The 26093-nt window shown below is 34.1% G+C and overlaps 1 protein-coding gene across 4 annotated transcripts in view; it reads right to left on the bottom strand.

The window, feature by feature from the left end:
- Nucleotides 1-26093, bottom strand: part of LOC149791266 (tetraspanin-31-like) — a 51356-nt gene that overhangs the window by 17485 nt on the left and 7778 nt on the right. For 3 of the 4 annotated variants that reach the window (XR_016423334.1, XM_089969763.1, XM_089969766.1), the window contains exons 2-4: nucleotides 17934-18101; nucleotides 15782-16003; nucleotides 13600-13761 (exon numbers count right to left, since the gene is read on the bottom strand). Coding sequence is in view for 3 of the 4 variants with exons in the window: in XM_089969763.1 (XP_089825889.1) it covers nucleotides 13600-13761; nucleotides 15782-16003; nucleotides 17934-18101 (552 nt within the window). In the remaining variant the exon portion in view is untranslated. Of the gene's footprint in view, nucleotides 1-8476; nucleotides 8566-13599; nucleotides 13762-15781; nucleotides 16004-17933; nucleotides 18102-26093 lie in introns of all 4 variants that reach the window. The other variant, XM_089969764.1, reaches the window with a different exon arrangement.

Here is a 26093-nt window from a genome sequence, read left to right on the forward strand (position 1 = left end):
CAATGCAGCAAACACTTTTGCAAGTCACATATAAAAACACAAATCAGCACTAATTAAGATTCTCAATTAACACTTGGTCAATTAACACTTTTCACATCTGAATACAAGTGGACATATCACACTAGTGATGATTATACTGAAAAGATAAAACTGAAATATTAATTTTATCTGATCAGAATTATTTAATTAACATTTATTTCTTAAAGTGTTAACATTTTCACTCATCAATATTTGTATACACTGTATTGTTATTTACACTGTATTGTTATTTACACTGTATTGTTATTTACACTGAGTTGGAATTTTTTCAAAAGAAAATTTAACAAAATATGGCTTCTTATTAAAAGTTGTGAATTTCATGATGCCATTATCAACAACAATACAAGGTTTCATTTACCAATTTTAATCAATTTTACTCATGTTCAGCAATAGGGACCTATTAATTTGTCATCTCATGTAAGAAAAAAATGGGATCCACATCTGACCCCATATTATAAGTCGGTTTGCAAGCTAATCTGGAACACTAAAACAAGGGAGTGGTGTAAATATTTTCTCTTAAAGCATAAGATGCCAAAGTCCTGTAACAAGTATTTAAAATAAAAAAATAAAAAAAATTAAAAAAGCTCAAGTCCTAAAATGAAAACTTATATACACAGCTCTCACTCCATGTTGGGTTTCAAGCTGGGGAACTGGGAGCCTATCACAAGGACACACCAACATAGGCTGACATGGGCAGGTAATGAATCCAGGACCTTTCGGTTACAAGTCTAACACTCTACCAGTTCCCTTTCATTTTGGACAAATTATATACTGCTATCCTGGTTTAGTGAAAACTGATGCATTTAAGTCCATCCACTTTTAACAAAGACAGCCAGTTTGGAGGTGTGATCGGCATAATTTTAAAACAGGTTGGCATCATTTTACAACAGCCAGACTACATACTGCAATCTCAAGTAGTTTAGAGAAAAACCCATGTGCATATAACACCATGTAAATACAATGATCTGCTCAGGAGGCAAAGCAAAACCAAGATTTTAAGGATGGCTACAATTGCAAATATTTTGTATGGTCAAATCAAACTATTTTTATTTGGGGCAAACTACGAATCAAACACATTTCAGTGGAAACCCTATAACACAATCACATATTCAGATGAACCAAGATGGCTGCCACAATGGCAGTTTTGTAAGGTCAGATCAGCACAATTATTTGAAAAAGGGAATTAGTGGGGGAAAAAACGTCAATGTAATCAGTCATTCATGATATGTGATTAAGATTTTCAAAAGAATTGCCATAGCAGGAATGTTGTCAGTCAGATTGGAACTATTTTCATTTAGGAACAATAAAACATATTATACAAAATCCTTTAGTGAAAACCCCACATCAATATGACCAATGAAGCAATGGTAAGATTTTCATGACTGCACTGAGGGAGTTGTTGACAGTCGGAAAGAAAAAAAATTCATTTAAGACCAGCTTGACATCTTTAGAAATCTTTTAGTGAAAATCTCATTTTGATATGACCATCCATTCATCAAGGGTCATGACAAACTTTCAAGATGGTCACCATTCAGCTACCAACAACTGAATGGCACTGCTTTCATTTTGGAAAGTCTTTTAGTGAAACCCCATATTGGTACTTGAGATGACATCCCGGTCATGGCTGTCAGATCAACATTTTTAATAATGACAAACTACATGTAAGTGTCCATATGTTGTCACAATATAATTTTCCATTCAGGAAGATCAGTGATATAATTTTCAAGAGGATGGCCAGATTCAAGTTCAAAGGTCGACATTTTCAGTTTAAGAACAACTAGACCCTAAGATGAGTGTGTATATAAAACATGGAAATCCTCCAAGTGGTTTATGAGGAGTAGTAACATGCTTGGGGTAACAGACATACAGAGATGCCTGGTGGATGACAGAAGACAAGCCATCACATAAGCTTACTTATCTTTCCCAGTAGTGCTAATAAATAAAGAAATAATACAATAAAAAAACTACAGTACTGTACATAAATAATAAATAAAGAACTGAACAAAGATGTCTTAAACCTACTTACTGACTCAAAGAAAACTTCTCTATTTTGTCAGCAGGTATAGCCTGACATTACATTCAATAATTATCCTTCCAACTGACTTAAGGAAAACCTCTCACGACGTAAAGCTTGACTTTACATTCAATAATTATCCTTCCAACTGACTCAAGGAAAACCTCTCACGACGTAAAGCCTGACATTACATTCAATAATTATCCTTCCAACTGACTCAAGGAAAACCTCTCATGACGTAAAGCCCGACATTACATTCAATAATTATCCTTCCAACTGACTCAAGGAAAACCTCTCACGACGTAAAGCCCGACATTACATTCAATAATTATCCTTCCAACTGACTCAAGGAAAACTTCTCACGACATAAAGCCTGACATTACATTCAACAGTAATATTAACCATGTCTTAGTTAAACAAAATGTACCCATTTCACTAATAATAGAACAGATATTCTAGCATTCTCACCTTATTAAAAAAAATCCCCCCCGCCCCCAAATTCCCAAAATTGACTGTGCTCTAATTTAGCTGGTTTAGCCTAGTACTTGAAGTGCTTAGATTATATATATATATATATATATATATATATATATATATATATATATATATATACATACATACATACATACATACATACATATATATATATATATATATATATATATATATATATATATATACACACACACACACACACACACACACCACACACACATGTACCTACCTTAATTTTAAAACCAGTAAAATAGGAAACACACATATTATTCTTTTTGGTCTTGGAGATATCAGGCAAACTTGTATGCATATATGCAAGATGTGTTCAAGACGTTACAGAAAGATACAAGTGTACCAGTACCTGCTATCTATGGTTTCTTAGAAATCGATTCCAACTGCAGACAACATAGTCCCTGATCTGCCATCACATAATAAACCAACAGATCAGGATGTATGTTGTTTATTCAACTGATTACTCCAAACATAAATCCAGATCTCGCTGCATGTTATGTCATAGCACAACTGGGTCTATGCTGTTTTCCGAAGGCATCCATTTACAAGTATATTCAGCATTTAATGACTGACTTAAATACTGTCAAGCAGGCAATTAATCTTGAGGAGCTATATTTACCATTATTTTCATTTAGATTGAAGTTATTTATCACATACAATGGTAAAAAAAATTCTTTCATTCAATATATCAGGCATAATATTCATCAAAGAACATTATTTGACGGAAAAGCAAGATGTAATTTCATCATGCATGGTGTATGTTTAAATTACAAATCAAATAACTTCTAATAAAAGAAATTATAGATACATGAAAAAGTGCAGAAACCCATCACACATTCATCTGTTAAATCTGGATTCGAAATCAATCAAAATATTTATATAAACAGGACAATATATATCAATCCCATAAACCCAGTATGATATATAAACATACACAGTATTTTCTCAGTGTTTTCCAACTGCAAACAGTAAAACTTGTGTTTGCTTTCCAAAATGATATCAACTTGCTTCAGCTGGTATCCAAAAACAAATGTGGGGGGTTAAACAATGCAACAGCAATAAAATTAACACTGACAATACTGTGTTATCAACAAGGCAAATATTATTTATGTGTAAAAGATATATGTAATTAATGTTATATTTTATATAAAGTATGTCCATCCACCTGCAAATACAGCCATTCATGTATTAGAGCGATGACTTTATGTGTACCCCTCAGCAAAACTGCCATGTTAGAAATGTTCCATCACCCTGGGCTACATAATTAGTGACATGAAATTTGGTGCTACAAATGCATTCAAATTTCATCACTGTTAAAAAAAGAATTAAAACAACATTTATAAATGATTTAGTAGGTATTAAGGACAGAAAGGTATTTTCTTTATCAAGAGCAGAAGTATATTTATGACTGTCAGTCATTAGCAACAACAGTGAGAGGCTCCTTAGGGGCATGCTGTATGCAAACATGCAATGATTAAATACCACACAACCAGTATTATGAGGGTTATTAGTATCTTAAGATTCTTAAACAAACCTTTTTCTCTTCCCTTTTTTTAAAAATTCACTTGTTTGTCAAGTAAAAAGCTAAATTAACAATAAAATTTTTTCATCCACAGTACATAATACTGCCAACATGGACAATTTTTTGTTTTGTTTCAAGATTTCATTGAACTTCCTAATCCATACTTAGTCCTGTTATTTCATGTATTGTTAAATGAGAAAAATGAGGGATCAAGGCCGATAATTCCAATACAGATAATACTGTTAACTGTCTTTAATCAAAAACATGACTGTCACACCTTTTAAGCAGGACTCTTGTGTAGCGATGTCTACACTGAAAACCAAATTTTTGGTCAAATGAATCAAGCTCTTACAAAATGAAACAATTTTCAATAAAGGTTCACTAATCTTTGATGACTCAACATCATATTGCATCAACTGAAATGAGCATGACCTTGGTGTACATTCACTAGCATTTATAGTGGGTCTCATTTTCAAGCCGAGACAACGTGACATCATGGCAATCTACTCAAAAAGGCACTCATAACAAACAGACAACATGAGATGCATGCACATATCAATTTTCATAGGGTCAAATATATACACACTAAAGAATGCACGATGAAAATATACATGTCCATGCTACCTACTTTTGGTATGACTGAGGTACTCTGAGATGCATCCAAATATCAATTTTCATTAGCGAGGTAAAATTGGGTCCATGATAGTTGTATGGCAAGGTACTCCCATGCAGACGTATCAATAAACAAATGTTCGCAAGTAAATGTGAAATATGATCCAAGATATTCAGGATTTAAAAAATCCCCCATGTATGAAGATCACAGTGACCAAATATTAGTGTGGCTATCGTACTCTAACTAAAGATGGCTCCACACACCAAATATCATGACTGAAGATAAAACAGTGTAAAGATATTGGGAAAAAGGTGTAATTAATGCATGGTTTAAAATTCACAAGACATTTCAATGAAAATTAAGTCACAGTGACCCTCATTTATTTTTCCCACTTTGACATATCATGTTACTCTTGTTGAGCTGTATCTTCATGTTAAATTTCGTGTATAGGTGAAATAGGGCTCAAGATATTGAAAGTGTAAAAATCAAATGGCTAAAAGTACAAAAGTCATTCAAGCATGACAGTTAGGCAGCAGTGACTTTGTGTATGGATGAGTTCCACTTCTTGTGATGCATCCACATATTGAGTTCCATAATTGTAGGTGAAACATGGTCCAGTATATTGATAGTTTAACAAAAAATGCCTAAAAATCCTGAAGTTAGGTCACAGTGACCTAGTATCCATATTGTCAAGTTACAGTGAAATTAATTTGGTATACAGGAGTTACTCTCCTTGTATGGCTGACAATGCAAGTCATTCAAGTAAGAAAAATAGGTCACATTGAACTAAATTTGGTATAGCCATGTTACTTTCCATGGTATGCATGTCACTGTCAAGAAGATAACAAAGGAATGTGAGAGGATGCTAGAGTCAATTAAAGGATTCCCAATCTAATGCAAGATCTGAAGGGAGATGATGTCATGGGCACAGTGAAAATTACAAATGATGGATACAAACAGTCCAAGTCTTTAAGTGTAGTTCATGATTATGACTGGACCTGATTTGCACCTACTCTCTCTCTCTAAACATTTTATTTTTGTTGTATTGGATACATGTGAGCAACAATACTACAAAGATGTTGCTATTAACATGAAGGCTGGTGGACTAGTAAATTAATGTAGCAGCGAGTCAGTAAAAAATGTGAATGATATAGTGTGCTGAAGCCAGTGAGATGTCTAAGTCATTTAAAAGCTACAACTCTGTAAAATATGAAAAGCTTATCACTGTGAACTAATCTGTGACCATGATAAGATTCGGGCTAATGTTGAGTGTTCCCATCCCAGTGGAGTGCCTATGCTAAATCTTTCAGGGGACATAACTCTGTAAATGAAGTAAAAGTTTGGTGATCTTCCAACTCATTCTTGATCTTCTTGGACTAAAGATTCACTGCAAATTTGATTGGAATCAAATAAAGTAAGAATGCAACAATGAAATTAGGCTGTACATATGTATATACTTTTGTACAAGTCAGATACAACATGCAAACTACATACAGATTTCTGTCACACACAAACGTGCAAGCTACATAGCGTCAGATTTTCTATCACAAAAAATGCTGTCAGATCTGAATCTATGTAGTTTAAAATCAGTACAGCAAATGACACAGACCCTGATCTGACGTATTTATGTGATGCCCGATAAGAGTCTAATGTTGTTTGCATCTGGACCCTAGTTGTACGCGAGTATATTACAGCAATTCCCAAGATCTAACATACGGTGTACAGCTAATAAAATAAAATAAACATTCAAAAGACCAAAACCAAATCCTGTTAATATTTATATAGCAGGTAACCACTCCCTTACTATAAGTTAATTCTTGCTGACTTTGCAGATATTGTGCATGTGTACAAAAGGGGCTTGACCAATTACCAGGGCAGACATAACCACACCCTACTCATTAGCATAACACATCATGGAAATATCAAAGTATTAATCTTGATAATTACCCCACATGAATTAGTTTTCATTTTTTTTGGGTGCTTACTGAAAATTTCATGAAAAGTGGTTGGAAAATGTGTCAGCTATGATGATTTGAATATGTACATGTTATATAGCGGTAGCCAGGAAGGTGACAAAGATTTGGCAGTCAAGCTGCCAATGTACATGTAAATCACATGATGTTCATATTTTTGCCAGAGACAATATCGGCATGTTTTAGAGTTTGAGTGACATAAGGCAATATGTTTATCATTTAAAGTAGTCAATGAGCAATACTGAATTTAGTGTATAAGCTGGGACACCAAAAACAATGGGATACTCTAAATTATTATTTGTGAATGCATTTCAAGTTTTGGGACATGTTAGTTCCATCATGTTTGTTCTGTGAGCTTCTTCAGTGAACTCTGAGAGTCCGATTGAATAGTATGACAAGTTCATTATCCCTATTTAGTCTGGATGAATAGTATGACAAGTTCACTATCCCTATTTAGTCTGAATGGATAGTATGACAAGTTCATTATCCCTATTTAGTCTGGATGAATAGTATGACAAGTTAATTATCCCTATTTAGTCTGAATGAATAGTATGACAAGTTAATTATCCCTATTTTCTACACTAGTCAACATCTGGGCCTCCTATTCAGCCAAAAATACATCAGATGAAATAATACCTCTTGCTTAATAAACAACTGACTGTACCGTCAGAAGGCTTCCTATTCAACCAAAAACACATCAGATGAAATAATACCTCTTGCTTAATAAACAACTGACCGTACTATCAGAAGCACAAATACATGTGCTTGTCATCATCTTGCATGAGAAAATCATCGAATAAAATGAGCATCCCATTGATCTGAACTAAATATTTATGCAGGGTTGCTTACATCAATGAAAATTTTAAGTCAGCAATAACAAAGGTGTTGACATCCATGACCTGTAGTACTGTTGCTGCCATAAACAAAGGAACAAGTATTAAACAACTTTTTAATTCACAAAATGAACTATAAAGTGAAATTATCAACAGTGAGTAACCATTTTCAAGCACGGTAGTGTGATATTCAATATGGTGATGTCTACATGGGTGAAAGTAAGACCACCACACTTTTTCCAACAATTTTGAACGTGTTTTCTTGTCTTTGGATTTATTTGTGCAAATGTGAAAAGGAAAAACAACCCAAGATATAAGAATACTGGTATTTACAACATTCTGATAAAATACTGAGAAATTATATTCATATACAACAGAGAGGGTGAATCCAACTTTTATTGCAAAATCTCCTTGCACAATTTCAGTCAGCCAGCCATGAACCCTTATCTACCTATATAATGGCTTTGCTTTACCCAAGATAGGTCATACAATGAAAATAACCCATGTTAGTTATCACTAGTACATTATCAATAATGTGAATTAAAAAATGTATTAAAATATATTATCTACCTTTTATATTATCAATATTTTTCACTAATTAACTGTTCCTGAAATAAACCTGACATATAGTCTTCATATATTAAGCTGTTACATTTATACATATATATAAAACACTCTGTTCATTCTCATTTGGTGTTCTATCTGCCCTGGAGTGGGACAAAGAGGGTGTCTGTTCATCAATTCCAGAAATTTAGAAACGAGAAGACATTTTAAACAATTAAAATGTAAAAGTTATTGTTGGACTTCATAACATGTCGGTTAAATGTAAAAGAAACTGTGTTCCCTTTTTTGGATGGGGGGTAGGTGTATATGCACAATACACTGCTCTATCAATCAAGAAAAGCTAAAGCTGGAACAGGGGATGATGGAAATATGTAGACATAAACAACCTGGAAAGTTTAAAATGAGACCTACGATGAGCACTAGGATTACAAAAATGCGCCTGACTTTGCGCTTGGATCTTTCTGGTTTCGATAACGAATTGTAATCCACACACCAATGATCTGCAAACATATGTTAGTAGAAAGAATGAGCATAAAAATCCAAGCTTATCAACATGGCTAAATAACTAGAGTCAAGATTCAAAACCAATTAATTTATGTTCCCTCATAAAAGGGTAATAACGAACGTATGCTACCTTCAGCTGTACTTAAAAGTGCAAACAAAATTAATATACAAGCAAGCACTGTTTTCATTTACTTTCAGCTTGTTTTGCAGGAATCAATTCAGTTTTTGTATCTTTGAATCATTTCTGCCTTGGTGAAAATTTTATTTCGAACTGATTGTTGCTAGCGAAGTTATTTTTAAATACTGTGAATCACTATAAATTTATGGGGCACAATTTTCCTGTTTTTTGTAAACCTGACCAAGAATTTAAAATTAACAATGGAAAATGAACCAAGCCAAAATTCAAAGCACTAAGCACCAAATTCGATAGTAAAGCATCACTCATTTGTGTGCCTGTTTTAATACCATTTATAGTGCTGAGAAATACATACCACAATATGTTTATGAGACACGAGGAACAATGGAAATTGATTATGATTTGCTTCATAGACTGGAAAGATGTGAGCAAGATACAGGTAACTTGTGTTAAACATAACTTTTGGGAGAAAACAATGTAAACATGTATTTTAAGATCTTTTTGAACTGGACAATATTAAATCTGTTGATAATAAGGAGCAAATGGAACACATGAGCACTTTAAGATTACTAAGTACATTTCATAAACATAACAGAAGTTTAGTCCTGCTTGCCTCTCTCAAGGCCCATTTTAATCATGCAAGTCCTGGTTGACATGTTGTCATGTGTAGAAATGATCTGTTTTGCATAAAATGGCTTAAAGGTTAATGTCTGGACTCTTCAGGCTGATCAAGACCTTGAATGAGAGTACATATCCACTGTCCCCACATTCATTTAACTAACAGCTTGGGCAGTGACATGCAAATCAATGGTTGCATGCAAACAGTAGCATGCTGCCGTTTTCCCTCAAATGAGACAGCAGCCTATCCCTGCCATGTGCTTTGAAACATAGCCAACTAATGGGCAGCAAAATATATACAGAGTTTACGTAAAATCAGAATCAGGTCAACAAACATCTTAGGATCAGGCAGGCTCACAACAGTAGGAAATCTTACTCAAGTTTCCCTCATTTTGAGCACTGTATCGGCAACCTTGTAACAGCTGTGTGAAACCGAAAGTAAGAAAGAACTGTTTATATAAGGAAAGCGTTTTGTTAGTAATAGTTTACTGTGCTGTTTTATCTTTGTTTTAATGCCTACTTGCAAGCTGTAAAGAGCTTTTTGTTTTGATAGTAGTCTTGAAGAACATTTAAAGGACTTAACTTTATTTGGCTTGTTTGTTTTATATGTATGCAAAATAATATCAGTATCTTTAGTTGATCTCTGCACTTAAGTATTAGTGAATAATTTACCTAATCAACCTAATTACTGTTGGTGGCATTAAGCCCAATTTCCTTGAAAATACATGGAAGTAAATATCTGTATTACCTTATATATATATATATATATATATATATATATATATATATATATATATATATATATATATTCAATTACTAATATTCTAAATTAAGTATGTCAAATGCATTCTCTAACAAAACCATGAAATTTGATACCCAGAGAAATTCCTGTGATTCACAGCATCAATAAACATAAACGAAAGGGTTGATGAAAACCAGACAACCATTCAAAGGCATGGGTTGACAACATATAAAGTCTTTATTTCATCATATACGTCTATGAGGAAATTTTCTTGTGTTTTTATTTCTGCAACCAGAGTTTAAGATTAGCAGTATATATGCATATATTTAGCACAAAAACTAAAAATGCATTAAAAATTCGGAAATGTTTCCAAATTATGAAAAACAAAATTTGAAACAAGCAGTCCATAGCTGCCAACATACAATTCCTGTGTAAGCACAGTCTAAATGACTGGACATTCAATCAAATACTGAAATATGGTATCAGGGTAAGTTTCTGATGCTCTGTGCACAAATGAAATAAATTTCTGGAGCTTCATCACTCAAAGAACACTTGCATTAATCAAATACACATTGAATCTGTCTTGACCACATGTATGTCTGGCACATTCTTGACCACTTTGATGTCTGGCACATTCCAAAGGAATGATAACCATCCTCATGATTAAGTCATGGTTTGATATCATACTGGTTAAGAAGAGAATTGTATCATTGGTAAATCTGTATATTAATGTACTCCCAAAATACACCATTTAATTTTTTTAAAATCCAATTAGCTCTGACCCTTAGAGTAAAATGCCTTGTTTTGTAAATTTATAACACAAGTTCCACATTTTGGGGGGTTTAAATAAAAAAGTCAAACTTGTGGAAATTTAGATAAGCAAACAACTTGTGTCAAAAATTATGCCAAATCAGAAAATTAAACAAGTTGAATTTCCTAAAATTGTAAACTTGCATTTTACAATCTGAAAATTTCTCCATACATGGTATATTAAGCTAAAATCCGAAAACAAAAAATGTTTCTTGTTAATTTATAAACTGATTCAAGTACAAAATATTTTCTCTTGGATACAACAGACACGTCAAGCCCTGCTTTCTTAAAACTTCTCTAATACGGAGCTCCAAAAATAACTATCTGAGCTGAACAATTTAGTGCAATGCAATTATCTTATTGTATTTATTGTAATGGTTAAGCTAAGTTTTTACAAAATCTTGGGACATTTAATGAAAGCTGGATGAGGTCTTTGTTGCAAATACTACATATATTGTTATTTCTGCTATATGTATGCTAAGCATAGTCATCAAACGGTTGAAGCAAGGTCAAACTGTGGCAACTAATTAAGAGAAAGTCAGATAATTTGACCTCTCATAAAAAAAAAACAGGCTTCTTCCTTACTACATGTGGCTTAAGTATATGATGCTGAACTTCTGTAAATGTACAGAAACCACTTTTATTCCTTCCCTCCCAGCAGCCTTGACTGCTGACCTTTTGACTAAAAAATCAACTGGATTGTTTCCCATCCAAGATGCAAGCAGTCTGCAAAGTTCTGTGGCCATAGATAACTGAGAAAAATTCAAGTTATGGTAAAGAAACAGCCACAAAGAACTCAAACCCATCAGGCACAAAGTTTTACTGCACAAAATTTTGTTCCATACGGCCTACCACAAGCAAATATATAAAGGTTGATCAAAAAGTTCCTTAGCGTAAGCTGTGAAGAAAATAATCCTTAACTTTTTACAATAATTCTTTAAGTCTTTCTCATAGCAACTTCATCGTATCCCTTAGCCTTTTTTTTTTTTATTGTTTCCCCATAATGCATTTTTCAATTTTTGAAAAAGGCTCTTGTTGTACATAAATAGGTCTGGGCTGTAAGGTGGGTGATTTAAAGCTTCAACACAAAGTTTGTGCAAGATCTTCAATGTATGTATGTACGTTATCCTGGCATAAAATAAAGCCAATCTCATTATGTCTAGACACTTTCTGCTGGTAACCTCGTGTAAATTACATGTGGCAAAATACTGTTAAATCACTGTGTTGTTCTCTGGTAACATGAGGTTCAAAATTTGTACCTGTATGTTGATGAACATGAGGCCCACACCCTTTCCAGCAGATTTACAATGACATGCTTTTGAGGATAAATTTGTACAATTCCACATACTGCGTTATCTCTTACACTGCGATTCAAATTAATGTATCCAAGTTACATCACATGTAGAGATATTATTTATGAAATTTGAGCCTTCTATTTGTATTTGTATAATAATTCCATGCAGACCTTTACCTGTAAACCCATCTATTCTTTATCAGGCAATCTGGACACCCATTTGGAACCCTATGCATTCCAAATTCTTTTGGTTAGAATTTCTTTTCCACTTCTGCATGAAATATTAAATTGTCTGCCACCTCAGGGCCAGTAACATGTGTTTTCCTTCACATATACTTCCACTGAATCGATATTTTTTTTGAAAGAGATATCCTCGGTCTAATATCCTTAACAATCTTCCAACTGACACTAAAATATTTCATTCATCAGCTGATTCTGGATTTAATTAAGTGCTTTAGGTCCAGTTAGATTATATCTGCATTAAGGCTTTCTTGAACCTTGCATACAATTTTATAATCACTCTATGTTTGAAACTGGATTCATCTGCCATTATTACCACCATGTCTACATATTTAACGTAGGAATAGATGATATCACTAAGCATGTGGTGTAAACAACTCTCCAACTTAAAAACAATACTGCATCCTAAACTGTTATTTTCAAATTTTATGACACTGGGTTGCTTTGTATATAGAAGATGTTACATGTGTCCTAGAACTTTTTGACCAAACCATGTACATGACACCTTCGCTAAAACAAAAATGCTGCGCTTGTTCCAGAACTTTTTGACCAAACTTGTAGATGACACCATATCTAAAAATAATGCTGCATTGGTTCTAGAACCTTTTTACCAAACCTTGTACATACACTTTGTCTGAAAATGGTAGGAGGTACTTATCCAAACCTCAAGTATTAAGAATTTACTCCATGGCCAATCATACACCACTCTTTAGCGCTATTTCTGAGATAATGTTCACAACAAATTGCATCAAAATATATTCTTGATGGTTCTTGAATGACGACACTACAAGGATCTGCTGTACTAGCAATTTAAATCAGTCAAACAAGGACTATATAAAAAAGGACTGAACAGACCAAAATTTTAGAATTTATACATACAATTATCCTACCAAATGGTATACAATAATGTTCAACAGTTGCAAAGCTCTTGTAACAAATGTGCATGGACTGACGGACAGAGAGATGGATGGAAATGGCAATTACTTGAGATGCCCATGTAACTGAAGTCAGTCTAAGAACAAATGTTTTGCTGGCGATATGGATATCCATCCAATTTAATCATAAGCAATGGTCTGCACTGAATTTGTGAGGTTAGTATGCATGCAACACTTTAAATAAGATAGGAGAAGCTACAGTGTCAACATTTTTTTTACCATTTGGACAGACTCGACACATTTTTTCAGACTTACCTCAGTAAAGCTAAAGAAGAGACCTATGCCACCAGTCACTGTCAGTGACATTTTTATTGTGTCTTTCAAGACTTCCAAACATGTCTGGCATGGACATTCACTGCTGTTCCCATTTCCTCCACAGCATACTCCTTGTTCTTTGTTATCCATACAGCATTTCAGCTAGTGGAATATGGAAATAAATATTAGAATACCACTACAGCATTTCAGCTAGTGGAATAAAGAAATAAATATTAAAATACACTACATTTCAGCTAGTGGAATATAGAAATACATATTAAAGTACCACTACAGCATTTCAGCTAGTGGAATATAGAAATACATATTAAAGTACCACTACAGCATTTCAGCTAGTGGAATATAGAAATACATATTAAAATACCACTACTGCATTTCAGCTAGTGGAATATAGAAATACATATTAAAATACCACTACTGCATTTCAGCTAGTGGAATATAGAAATACATATTAAAATATCACTACTGCATTTCAGCTAGTGGAATATAGAAATAAATATTAAAATACACTACAACATTTCAGCTAGTGGAATATAGAAATACATATTAAAATACCACTACTGCATTTCAGCTAGTGGAATATAGAAATACATATTAAAGTACCACTACTGCATTTCAGCATGTGGAATACAGAAATACATATTAAAATATCACGACAGCATTTCAGCTAGTGGAATATAGAAATAAATATTAAAATACACTACAACATTTCAGCTAGTGGAATAAAGAAATACATATTAAAATACCACTACTGCATTTCATCTAGTGGAATATAGAAATACATATTAAAATATCACGACAGCATTTCATCTAGTGGAATATAGAAATACATATTAAAGTACCACTACAGCATTTCAGCTAGTGGAATATAGAAATACGTATTAAAATATCATGACAGCATTTCATCTAGTGGAATATAGAAATACATATTAAAATATCACGACAGCATTTCAGCTAGTGGAATATAGAAATACATATTAAAATACCACTACTGCATTTCAGCATGTGGAATACAGAAATAAATATTAAAATACACTACAACATTTCAGCTAGTGGAATAAAGAAATACATATTAAAATACCACTACTGCAGTTCAGCTAGTGGAATAGAGAAATACATACTAAAATACCACTACTGCAGTTCAGCTAGTGGAATATAGAAATACATATTAAAATATCACGACAGCATTTCATCTAGTGGAATATAGAAACACATATTAAAGGCTTGGTCCAGATGTGTGATGCAGAACTAAAGTCACTGAATGTTTTTTCTTTCAGTTACAGTTATCCTGCCTTTTGATCTTTGACCTCAATATCAATAGGCGTCTTCCTAACCCCCAAGTGAAGGCTGTTTTTCTTTCTGTCAAAGCAAGCTTAACATTTGACCTTTGTACTGATGTGGACCTTCCTTACCAAACGTGTGAGCCAACTGCCAAGTTTGGTGATCACAGATGATGGAGAAGACAAGTTATTGTGGAAACTGTTTTTCTTCTTTTTGCTGTGTGACCTTGCCCCAAATGCAAGTCATCCATATATATAGTTTTGTTACTGTAGAAAACTCAAAATTAATGTCCAATCATTTGTTTTTCCTTTCAGTAAGCATGCATGACTTTTGTCCCTAAAATCAAACGGGTTCTTCCTCAACCCAGGTACAAGCCATATACAAAGTTTAGAAAAGGACAGATGGACTGACAGCATTTCACTTTTGCCTTATGGAGGGTACTGAAAAATTATACCTACAGATCGTGACACCATAAAAGTCCCATTATTTTGAGAGAAAAAAAGAAGCCAGTTTCAGTTTGAGATCAAATTTATAGTAACTGCCAGATGCAGGAATTAGTCTACAAATTGGGCCTTTTTGCAAGTCATTATGTATCATTTTCTGCAAGATATTATGGGTAGAACAGGTATTATCTTCTACTTTTAAAAAAATTTATCCTTAAGGGGTGACCTTGTAAAACTATACTAATGTAGAAATTATTTTTGTTTTCATGAGGTATTTATTTTCAAAAAATTGGATGGGTAAGTATTTTAAAAGAAATAGCTATTTTTAAATCATAATCAAGTATTGGATTATTTAACTGCAAGTGACTAATGTTCTACCTAACTGATTAATTGAAAAGGAATAGTCTACAGGCTATACCAGATAGAAAGCACCTAGTTACCCCATTACATGATGGATGTCCCATTGGATCGGACGCATTTATTAGCTCGCTCTTACTGAATCCACAGCATTCAAAACGGTACTGAACATTACTCTTCAAATCGTTACTCGCAATACTCCAGCCTTGTTGTGCAAGGCTCTCCTTCTGAGCATCATTCATGGCAAGGCATGCGCATGCCAGGGAAAATTGAAGCAGGAATAACAGAAACAGTATCACCATGTACTTGCAAAGTTAAGGAATTTTCTTTGCAGCTTCTGAGAACTATGTTCAAGTTAGTTATACCTGTATACAAGAACCACATAGCAAGCCAACTGGAAGTGGTTCTTAATGAATCTAAGGGAATCATGCTCTAACAGGCTTCATTTTAACACATTAACCCATGGAGGTTTTGTTGTTTTCGCCTGAAATTTGAGTAGGAAACACATTTTGATAGGTATTTCTGAATACATCCTAATACATCAACTTCCAGGTGATTTTCACATAACCCAATGCCTAGCTGTGTTAGAAACAAAGTTTTTCATTGGCTATTTGGCTCACACACGAGCAAAAGGGTAAAAGTTGGAGGGTTTTTTTGTTGCTTTTTTTGCTTAACAGACCCATTATTTTTGTATCAAGACCACTCTTCACTCCAAATACCCATCTTACCCTACTTTTTGCAAAGGTTCATCTGTCTGTTTCCAGTTCATAACAGTCTGCCTTAGATCTGAGACCAAAAAGTCTAAAATCCGAATACAAAATTGGATTCCGACCACGGGCAAATTTTGGGTGAAAAAAAAAAATCGGGTCCCAAAAGAATGATTTTTTTCCCTCTGTATTTTGTAGTGAACTTCCAGATTATTTGGTATCATTGTAGAGTTACGTCTGTCTACCTTTCTATAATACCAACCACTTTAGTGTATCATACATGACCTTGATGCTACAGAGCTCGGCAGTAGGCTGCTACCTCCTGCCACGTAAACTTGTCGGCATGGGTTAATGTGTTAATATGAATTTGGATACAGTACAACCTGTATACAATAACTATAAAACAAGCCAGTTGGAAGTGGTTCTTAACTAATCCAGGTGAATCATGCTCTAATAAACTTCATTTTAATTTTTGACAACATCTAAGACTGCATAATAAGTATAGGTACAGATGCCTGAAAACTTATCGCCAATCTTTTCATTTTTGATCTAGATGTTTTATGTTAGCACTAATGTTCACATAATTACAAAACCTTACTGGACTCCCACATTAAAACAATTATACCAGAATACTCTATAATTTGAATAATTTTTTCACACATCTGCAATATATAAGCATCATAATTACTTATTAATATGCAATGAAACTGCTACAAAATCAGTTGAGTTAAACTTTCTTTACTCTGTCAAACTGTTGATATGCCTAGTGCAGCTTCAGGATTTCCACATGGGTAACAGACTCAGTATCCCCGTCTCCCCCAACCCTGATATGCTCAGAAATTGTCCTTCCTATTATGTCAGATATTTAAGATGGACTCAACTGGGGGTCGAACCCACAACCTCCCGCATCCAAGGTGGACACTCTAACCACTAGGCCATTGAAGCAGTCGATTTTTAAGATGGACACACTAATAACCAGTAACTCAATATGTGCATGTGGATTGTTAGGCCTCTATTTCTGTAGAATGCCTGTTACTAAGAACAAATGAAGGTAGCAACTGAAGCATTCATAGAATTTGGTTCCAATCCCTGTATTAAGGAAAATCCTGATATTTAACAGCCACCAATGTGGGCAGATAACTTTTAGCACTTTAGCTAAAAAACTTTAGTCTGGATGGGCTGGTGTTGCAATGATCAGGTACTGTATTTAAAGAAGAAATAATATACCTAATGATATAAACAGATATAAAAAGTCAGTGAAATGGCATATACACACAGAAATATACATAAATTAAAGCCTGAATGACAAAATTAATTAAGTAAGGAAGCAAAAACAATCCCTGCCAATTATGGAAGAACTAACCCATTGTCTGTGGAAAGGTAGTCTAAAATAATTCTTCAAACAGGGTCTTATTTAATAAGACAACTATGCTGTTGTATAGATGATAAATTATGGGAAAGACAAAATAAGGTCGTTTCTGAGGTAGTTAGAAGTGAGCTCTGTACAAGTATGCATGAGAAAGGATACAAAGAAAAGCAGAACTTGATGATGTTTTATAGCTCCTATCAAACCAATCAGAGCTATAATAAAAAGGAAAACACCACAGGCAATGATACTCCCAACCAGGCCTAAGTCTGTTACCATGGCAGCCGCCTTTCCCACTGCTGACACTGTTATCAGGATCAGCGACACCAACTGAAAAGAAAATTTTGCAGTGAAATATTCATAAAAGAGTTTTCTGGAATAAATCAAAACTATTCAGAATATTTAAGATGCGAAATCGAGTGACCAATGTGTTTAAAATTGTATACCAAGTCTTCTCTTTGATGGCCAGTACTTAAGTTTTTTTGTCTTATGCCAAATATGTTCTCTCTTTTGCACCAGTTTTGTATTGTCCTGTTAAATCAACTTATTCTCTGCCTTATACAGTCAAACCCGGTTATCTCGATTACGTCGGGGGTGTAAAAAAATCGTCGACATAACCGGGTCCCGAGATATCCGGGTTCATAAAAACCGGTAATTTTAAAAATGTCCTTGAGCATTACTCCTGTCTCTTGCTGGTGTTTACTGGAATCCCCTCCCACTGCATGTTACAATAAAATAAACAAAACGCTTAATTGATAATAAAATGAAATGAACTAACCTGGTGTTGTTATCATTTATTCCTTTTTTATCATCATAAGTAATTTATTAAAGAAAAAATATATCTATGAACTCCTTATATCACATGTAGCGTATGCATCCATTACTGTAGTGTGCATCACTTATGTCAGATAACACACGACGCATTTTTATAATTGATGTGAATATTGAAAAACAAATCATGTTTGGTTGTACTCAGAGGTTTGAATATGTTATCAGATTGAAAAATGGATCAAAGAAAATCACAAACGAGAGAGTGAGAGAGAAACATCCACCGATTGCTTTCAGGCACCCGCCATTCACGCATAACGCGGTGTTAGGTGCAAAATAACCAAGATTGTATTATATCCAGGTTAATATATGACAGTATCTCGCAGATAAAGATCAATAAATGTTTTTGAAAATACATGTACATGTACATGTACATTGACTGTGAGTGCAAATGAGGAAAAGCGATCCTATAAACCAACTCTGCTAGACGCCATCATGTATGCCCGTGCAGCTTGGAACAGTGTATCGCCGAAAACCATTCAAAACTGCTGGTTCCATTGTATTTTTCCGGAAATTTCTGATGAAGAATTTCACCAGCAGTGTTTAATTGCACAAGAAATTAAAGAGCCTCAATCAGAAATAGGTCTTGAAGCGATGGCTGATGAGATTGCGGACTCCATAGGCATTGCTCGGGATGAATTTTCTAATTATGTTCACGTGGATGATGATGCCAATGCCTATGGTGAACTTACTGATGAGGAAATAATCCAATCGGTGACAACGACGCAGATACAATCATGCAAGCAAGATGATGATGATGATGATGATGATCAGCCTATCACTATCCCAAGCTACAGTGAAATGGCTGAATGCATTAAAAAAATGAAATTGTTTGTGGCAAGTGTCGACGGTGCCGAGCATATGTATGAAAACGTAAGTGCTTTTGAATCGTTCGTTACGGATCAGCACCGGAGTAAACAAAAGCAGACTGATATTACTTCATATTTTCTACAAATCGATCGCTTTTGCTGACTATTTCTTGTACAATTTCTGTGAGATTGACGTTAAAAAGTTGCATTTCGTCGAATTAAGCGGGTCCACATGTTACTTCGGACCGAAACTTATGCCCGACATAACCGGGTTATCGACTTAACAGAGGTCGAGATAAGCGGGTAAAAAATAGCATAACAAAGAAGAATTTTTTCGGGACCGGACCAAAACGCTCGACACAAGCGGGTTGTCGAGATAACCGAGGTCGAGATAAGTGGGTTTGACTGTACCATTTTTCTTATTGGACAGCATATATCCTTAACTTTGTACCATTTTTCTCTTGTCCGACCATTGACATGTTCCCTACTGTGTCAAATTTGTATTATGTACTCTATGTTGTACTATATTTGTCATCTTACAGCTAACATTTTCTCTGCTTTGTTAAATGTTTGGCTTGTCTGATGCCCAAGATGTTCTCTACTTTGTACCATAATTGTCTTGTATTATGACAAATATATTTTCTACTTTGCAGCATATTTGTCTTGTATTATGACAAATATATTTTCTACTTTGTACCATATTTGTCTTGTATTATGACAAATGTTTTCTACTTTTGTACCATTTTTGTCTTGTATTATGACAAATATGTTTCCTACTTTGTACAATATTTGTCTTGTATTAGGACTAATATGTTTTCTACTTTTGTTACCATTTTTGCCTTGTCTGATGACCAATATCTTCTCTACTTTATACCATTTTTGTCTTGTCTGATGGTCAATAAATTCTCCGCTATGTACCATTTTTATCTTGTCTGGTGCCCAACATGTTCTGTGGTTGGTTGAATTTTTGTCTTGACAATGTTGTCATGTCTCATACCCAATATGTTCTCCATTTTGTGCAGATTTTTGTCTTGTTGGATGGCCAATATGCCCTCTGCTTTGTACCATTATTGTCTTGTCAGATGCCCAACATATCTTAACTTTCTATTATTTTGTCTTCTCTGATGGCTATTTTGTTCTCTACTTTGTACCTAGTTTGTCTAATTGGTACCATTTTTGTCAGGTCTCCTGCCCTATATGTTCTCAACACTACCATTTTTGTTGGGTCTAATACCAAATGTTTTCTACATTGCACCATTTTTGTCAGGTTTAATACCAAATATGTTCTCTAGATTGTACCATTTTTGTTAGGTCTAATGCCTAATATGTTTTCTACATTGTACCATTTTTGTCAGGTCTAATGCCTACTGTTCTCAACACTGTACCATTTTTGTCAAGTCTATTGCCTAATGATTTCTTCATATTACTATTTTTGTTAGGTCTAATGCCTAATATGTTTTCTACATTGTACCATACTTGTCATTTCTAATGCCTAATATGTTTTCTACATTGTACCATACTTGTCATTTTTAATGCCTAATATGTCCTCTACTTCGTACCATTTTTGTTCTGTCTGGTAGCTAATGTGTACTCTACAAAGCGCCATTTTTATCTTGTTTTAATCAAGATATTCATTAAGGAAAAGCAGTGGTAACACAATTTTCAAGAAGGACACTGGTGGCCATAGTGGATGTCTCAGTAGTAAATTTTCTTTTATGAAATACTAGACATCATAAGAAGCCTTTAGTAAAACTCCCTTGTTATAATGGCCATTAATTTATTCAGGAGGGGTAGCACTAACAAGATTCTCAATATTGCCAATGTGGAGGCCATGCTAGTAGTGCCTTTGGCACCATTTTCATTTAAGACCAACTAAGCATAACAAGAAGTTTTTCTTATGTAAAATCCCCATGTTGAGATGACCATGCAGCCAAACTGTATATTTGGGGAGGGGGTTGGTTGGTTTGTCATCACTGTTAACACACTGGCTATATTATGCAAAAGAACTGGAAGCTAAGTATATTTCTAAAGGACACAACAAGGTAGCCAATTCAGATAGGCCTGGGCAGGTACTGAACCCATGACCCTCAGATTACGAATTGAGCACTCTACCACTAAGCTACTACAGCTCCCCTCCATTCACATGCAGTAGTGAAAACAAGATTTTCAAGATGGCCTTTGTAGCATACACATTAGACAGATCAGCACCATTTTCAATCCAGACCAACCAGACATCTTTCATGATTGCTGTGTCAGGCATAATGGATAACAGATTGGCAGCAATTTGATTTACAGGCAACTACACATCAGAAGAAGTGCTTTTGTGAAGACCTCATATTCATATGACCATCCATTCAGTAAATGTAGCAACAACAATATTTTCAAGCTGGCTGCTGTGGAAGTTATACCTGATGTCCAAGCATTTTTATCTATGGCCAACTAGACCATGGATAAATGTGTGAAGTTTCATGACAATCCTCCAAGCAGTTTAAGAGTAAGTAATGACAATACATGTGTTAACAGCAGGATGCAAGACACATCCCATAAGTTCTTCTATGACCAGTAGAGTTCTAAGAAAATAACTGTATAGAATGTTGGCAGGTACAGAATACCATCACTATGAGAATCACAAATTACTGTAAGCAACGTTAGTGATTTACACACACGTAAATAGAACCACTGAGACAAACATGAAAATTATTTTGCAAGTTCATTTTGTGAGTTATTTATGGATTCCAAAAGATCAAAGTTCCAAAACTAACTAATCAGCAAGAATTAGTAAAGCTTTAAACATATAACTCTGTAGATCAATATTCTTGGGAATGGGGCAAGGTGGGTGGGTGGGGACAATCAATGACTGTCTCAATGATCTGTAGTTTGTGGATTGTATTGTGTATTTATCTTTTTTAACTAACAGGTTAAACTTGAAAAATACATGGTATAGTCAATGTAGCATATCAGTAATTGTTCATTTGTTGCACATGTACATGTAAATTCTATATTTCAAAAACTGAAGGTAGACTGATCCAAGCTGAAGAACAACTGAAATGGACCTCTGAAAAACTAAATGAAATACAAAACCAGTTTCACAGCTACAGTTAGACAGGTATGACATCAAGGTCAAAACAAACTATACATTTGTTCATGGAACATGAATGCTTCGTCACAATGCCTATAATGACATGAACAAAAACCTTGTGCAAGGTATGATGTAAGAACATACTAACAAACTGACAATTGGAATGCTATATGCCCCAATCATTGATATAGTGGATATAAAACATACAAACACTTAATGCAGGGTCTAGTCTAGAACTGAAAAGTATGTGAGATATTTAAGGACGAAATCAAAGTAGACCTGAAAATTATAATGCACAATGTTCATGCATTCATTTGACTTCAAAGCAATTTTTAGAAATCTAAGAAAGTATACCCTGAAACCTTGATCCAACCGATGATCAGAAGTAGTAAATATTATTTTGATTTATTCTGAGTTATATCTTTATGTACATTCTACATTAGATACCATCTGATCATTAGTAATTTGATAACAATAGAAACAATAAAACTAATATGGCAACAAACCCAACCAAAGTTCACATTTGCTGTTTGAACAGCCTTACAGTCTACGTCAAGGGATATTAAGCACAAGTGTGTGTAAGGAAGTATTTCACAGGTAATATTTATATTTATTTGTTTTTGTTTGGGGGGGGGGTGTATTTGCTGGTTTTAACAACCCTCTTTAACACATTATATGTCATGCCAAGGAAAAGGGACTTAAGTGCCTTTACAAAGGAAGCCAACACAAGATTGCACCCATGACAAATTGGATTACAAGCCCAACACCCTACCAGCGAAAACATAATAATGATACAAAATGCTGCTAAGAGATATTTAAATAGATACAAAATTTAATAAATTAAGATTTAGTCCCTCCAGCTAGACAAATAAGTCCAATCAATGGATCAATAACAACATTAACTTTCTGTCCCATCCTTCCAATCAATACAGCATTATACATAACATCTATGTGCTGTGTATCTCCTCAGAAACAGCTGTTAAATGATTTTCACAATGAAATGCTACTCTGAAAATGAAACCTTCATCATTTACGCTGTAATTTAACTAACAATCACTTAACAGTTCCTTTACTGTAACAGATTTACAACTATTTCCATGGTCTATTATGATGGACCCCCAGGCTTTTTTTTAATACCCCAAAACCCACATTATCCATTGATTTATTGACATCCCTTATCCAGAAAGACAGACCTGAATGGCAAGTTTGTTCAATACTGATCAAAATTTCTTGGAAAAAAAATCATCTTCTACTGTAATTAGTTTCAATCAATAAAACATTTTTTGTGGCAATTCATTCTAAATGTATAGCATACAAAAATCTTACTTGCATATCGAACTTGTGTGTGTGTGTGTCACTGTTCCACACGTGTATTATGCAGCAATAATTAAATATGTACCTTCTGACAGATCACTGTTTTCACAAAAATTTACTCATATTAAATAGGGTAAATAACAGTCAAGCTAAATAATAATACTAATAATAATAATAATAATCATCACTGTGTATACCGGTTGACATAAATAGCTCGTAGCTATTTTACATTATGACCCTGCAGGTAAAACAAACATACATGCAATCCGTTAAGGTCTTCAAAGTCAGCAATTTCTGCACAAAAAGATAACAAAAGTAACATAATACAAGTTACACATGGTTAACAGACTGTTATCACTGTTGCCAGTTACAGATGTTAAAGAAGCACAAAATCAGGATTGCTATTTAATATCTATACAGAATAAAGTTTCTTAAAAGTGCAAACATCAGTTTCTCGTTTTGTATCATGGTGAAAAGTATTCCATAAATCTGTACCAGCATAAGCACAAAATTTTTAAAAATACTGTCGGAACTTCTTGTATATATAAATTTTTGCTTGCACCTTACCTTGCACTTCTTATACTAATGTTCCTTACAAAATTTAAAAACACTAAGATACTCTGGCACTAAATTATTTAGGACCTTGAAAGAAAGAACAACTTTTCTAAAAATAATACAATCTTTAATTGTTATCCATCTACTGAAACGAGATGAAGTATTAAAACATCCACAACATTTAAAAATGCTGGATGCCTTTTTCAGTACAGTTTATTCCCTGCATTCTCCCCACAATGTAAAGCAGTAAGATGATGAGAAAGATTAGCTATGAGCAAGGACCTGTACACTGTTACCTTTTCCATAAATTTCTCCCTGACCATAAGGACAAGCACTTTCAAAACGTTCCTGATCCTCAGAAACAGTGACTACTCCACATTAGCTTGTAACATTTAGAACTGGAAACATGGACCAGCAACTTCAATTTTACCCAAGTCGACAAGAAATTTTATCAGCATCAGGTCCATGGGCAGATTCAAATTTTGAACGCTGTCCATATTGCTTGGAAAATATAAGTATAAGTATCTTGTACATTACTAAGCCTATATTGTAATTAATGCCTCATTACTTTGTACTACCATTATACTTGTCCAGAAAGGATAGTGGTCAAATAATGATTTCTTGGATCAGATTTTCAGAGAAGAAAGAATACAATAAAGCAATATGTAACATGATCACATGAACTATTTATTTCTGTATTAAAATAAAATAATGCAAGAAATGCTGTGCCATTTTTTGGGCCATTCCCTCCAGTCAGTTTTTAATTTGCTAAATATGAAATACACTGTGAAAAAACATTAGCGCTATCCAAAATACAGCCTCTGTACAGTAATTCCACAACAAATATAAATGTATGTGCATACCTTCATCAAGAACTAGACGTGTGTTTTCTTACATATACCCCACCAATACTTTTAACCTGCCTGTGCATATACCCCCCAAAAATTCATTAATTGCTTAAAAAATATTTAGTATAACCTGCCCAAACCCTAACATAAACCAACCACATGTAAGACCAACATCACGATGCACCAAAAACCTGAAGACCAGATGGCATCGGTATTTGTTAATTGGTAGGGTTCAATTGCTTGCTTTCCATAAAGATTGCATACACATGGTTGTAATATACTTCAATATTAAATCACAAGATGCAATCTTATACATACATATATACACAAGTGGCTGTTATTATTATTTAATATGTAATTTAGACTTCTATACCTCTGTGAAAGTTCGATAGTTGGTTTGAAAAATCATAGGCTTTGTTCAATTTATTGTATTTAGATTCATATATAAGCTGTTGCAAAATAAATAGAACAATGTTGATTTTAAAACTAAACTAAAATTTGTTGCTTCAGCATTTCAAACTAGCAACAGAGTTACTGTTTGAAAATTTTTGGTGGATGAAAAATCTGTTCCAGAATGGAGATAAAAAAAAGGATCACCCGTAGAAGATTAATCCAAGAAAATGTACATGACATGGACCAAAAGCAAGATGGCTTCACCTGGAAGATTTGAAAAAAAAAATGGATCTTGGCAAAATAAAAACAACCAAGCTATGTCTATGGTTGCTATAAAAATGAAATTCAAGCTGTTAGCAATGGGGAGATACATCCCAGATTTCAAAGGAGGCTTTGCCTGGGTACACAAATTCATGGAAAGGAACCATCTGTCAGTATGTACACAGACCTCCACAGGCCAAGGTCTACATGAAGACAGGGTGTATATAACCAACTT

The sequence above is a fragment of the Sinohyriopsis cumingii genome, chromosome 9 (genome assembly GCF_028554795.1).
Source record: "Sinohyriopsis cumingii isolate HCF-2022 chromosome 9, ASM2855479v2, whole genome shotgun sequence".
Classification (NCBI taxonomy): Eukaryota; Metazoa; Mollusca; class Bivalvia; order Unionida; family Unionidae; genus Sinohyriopsis; species Sinohyriopsis cumingii.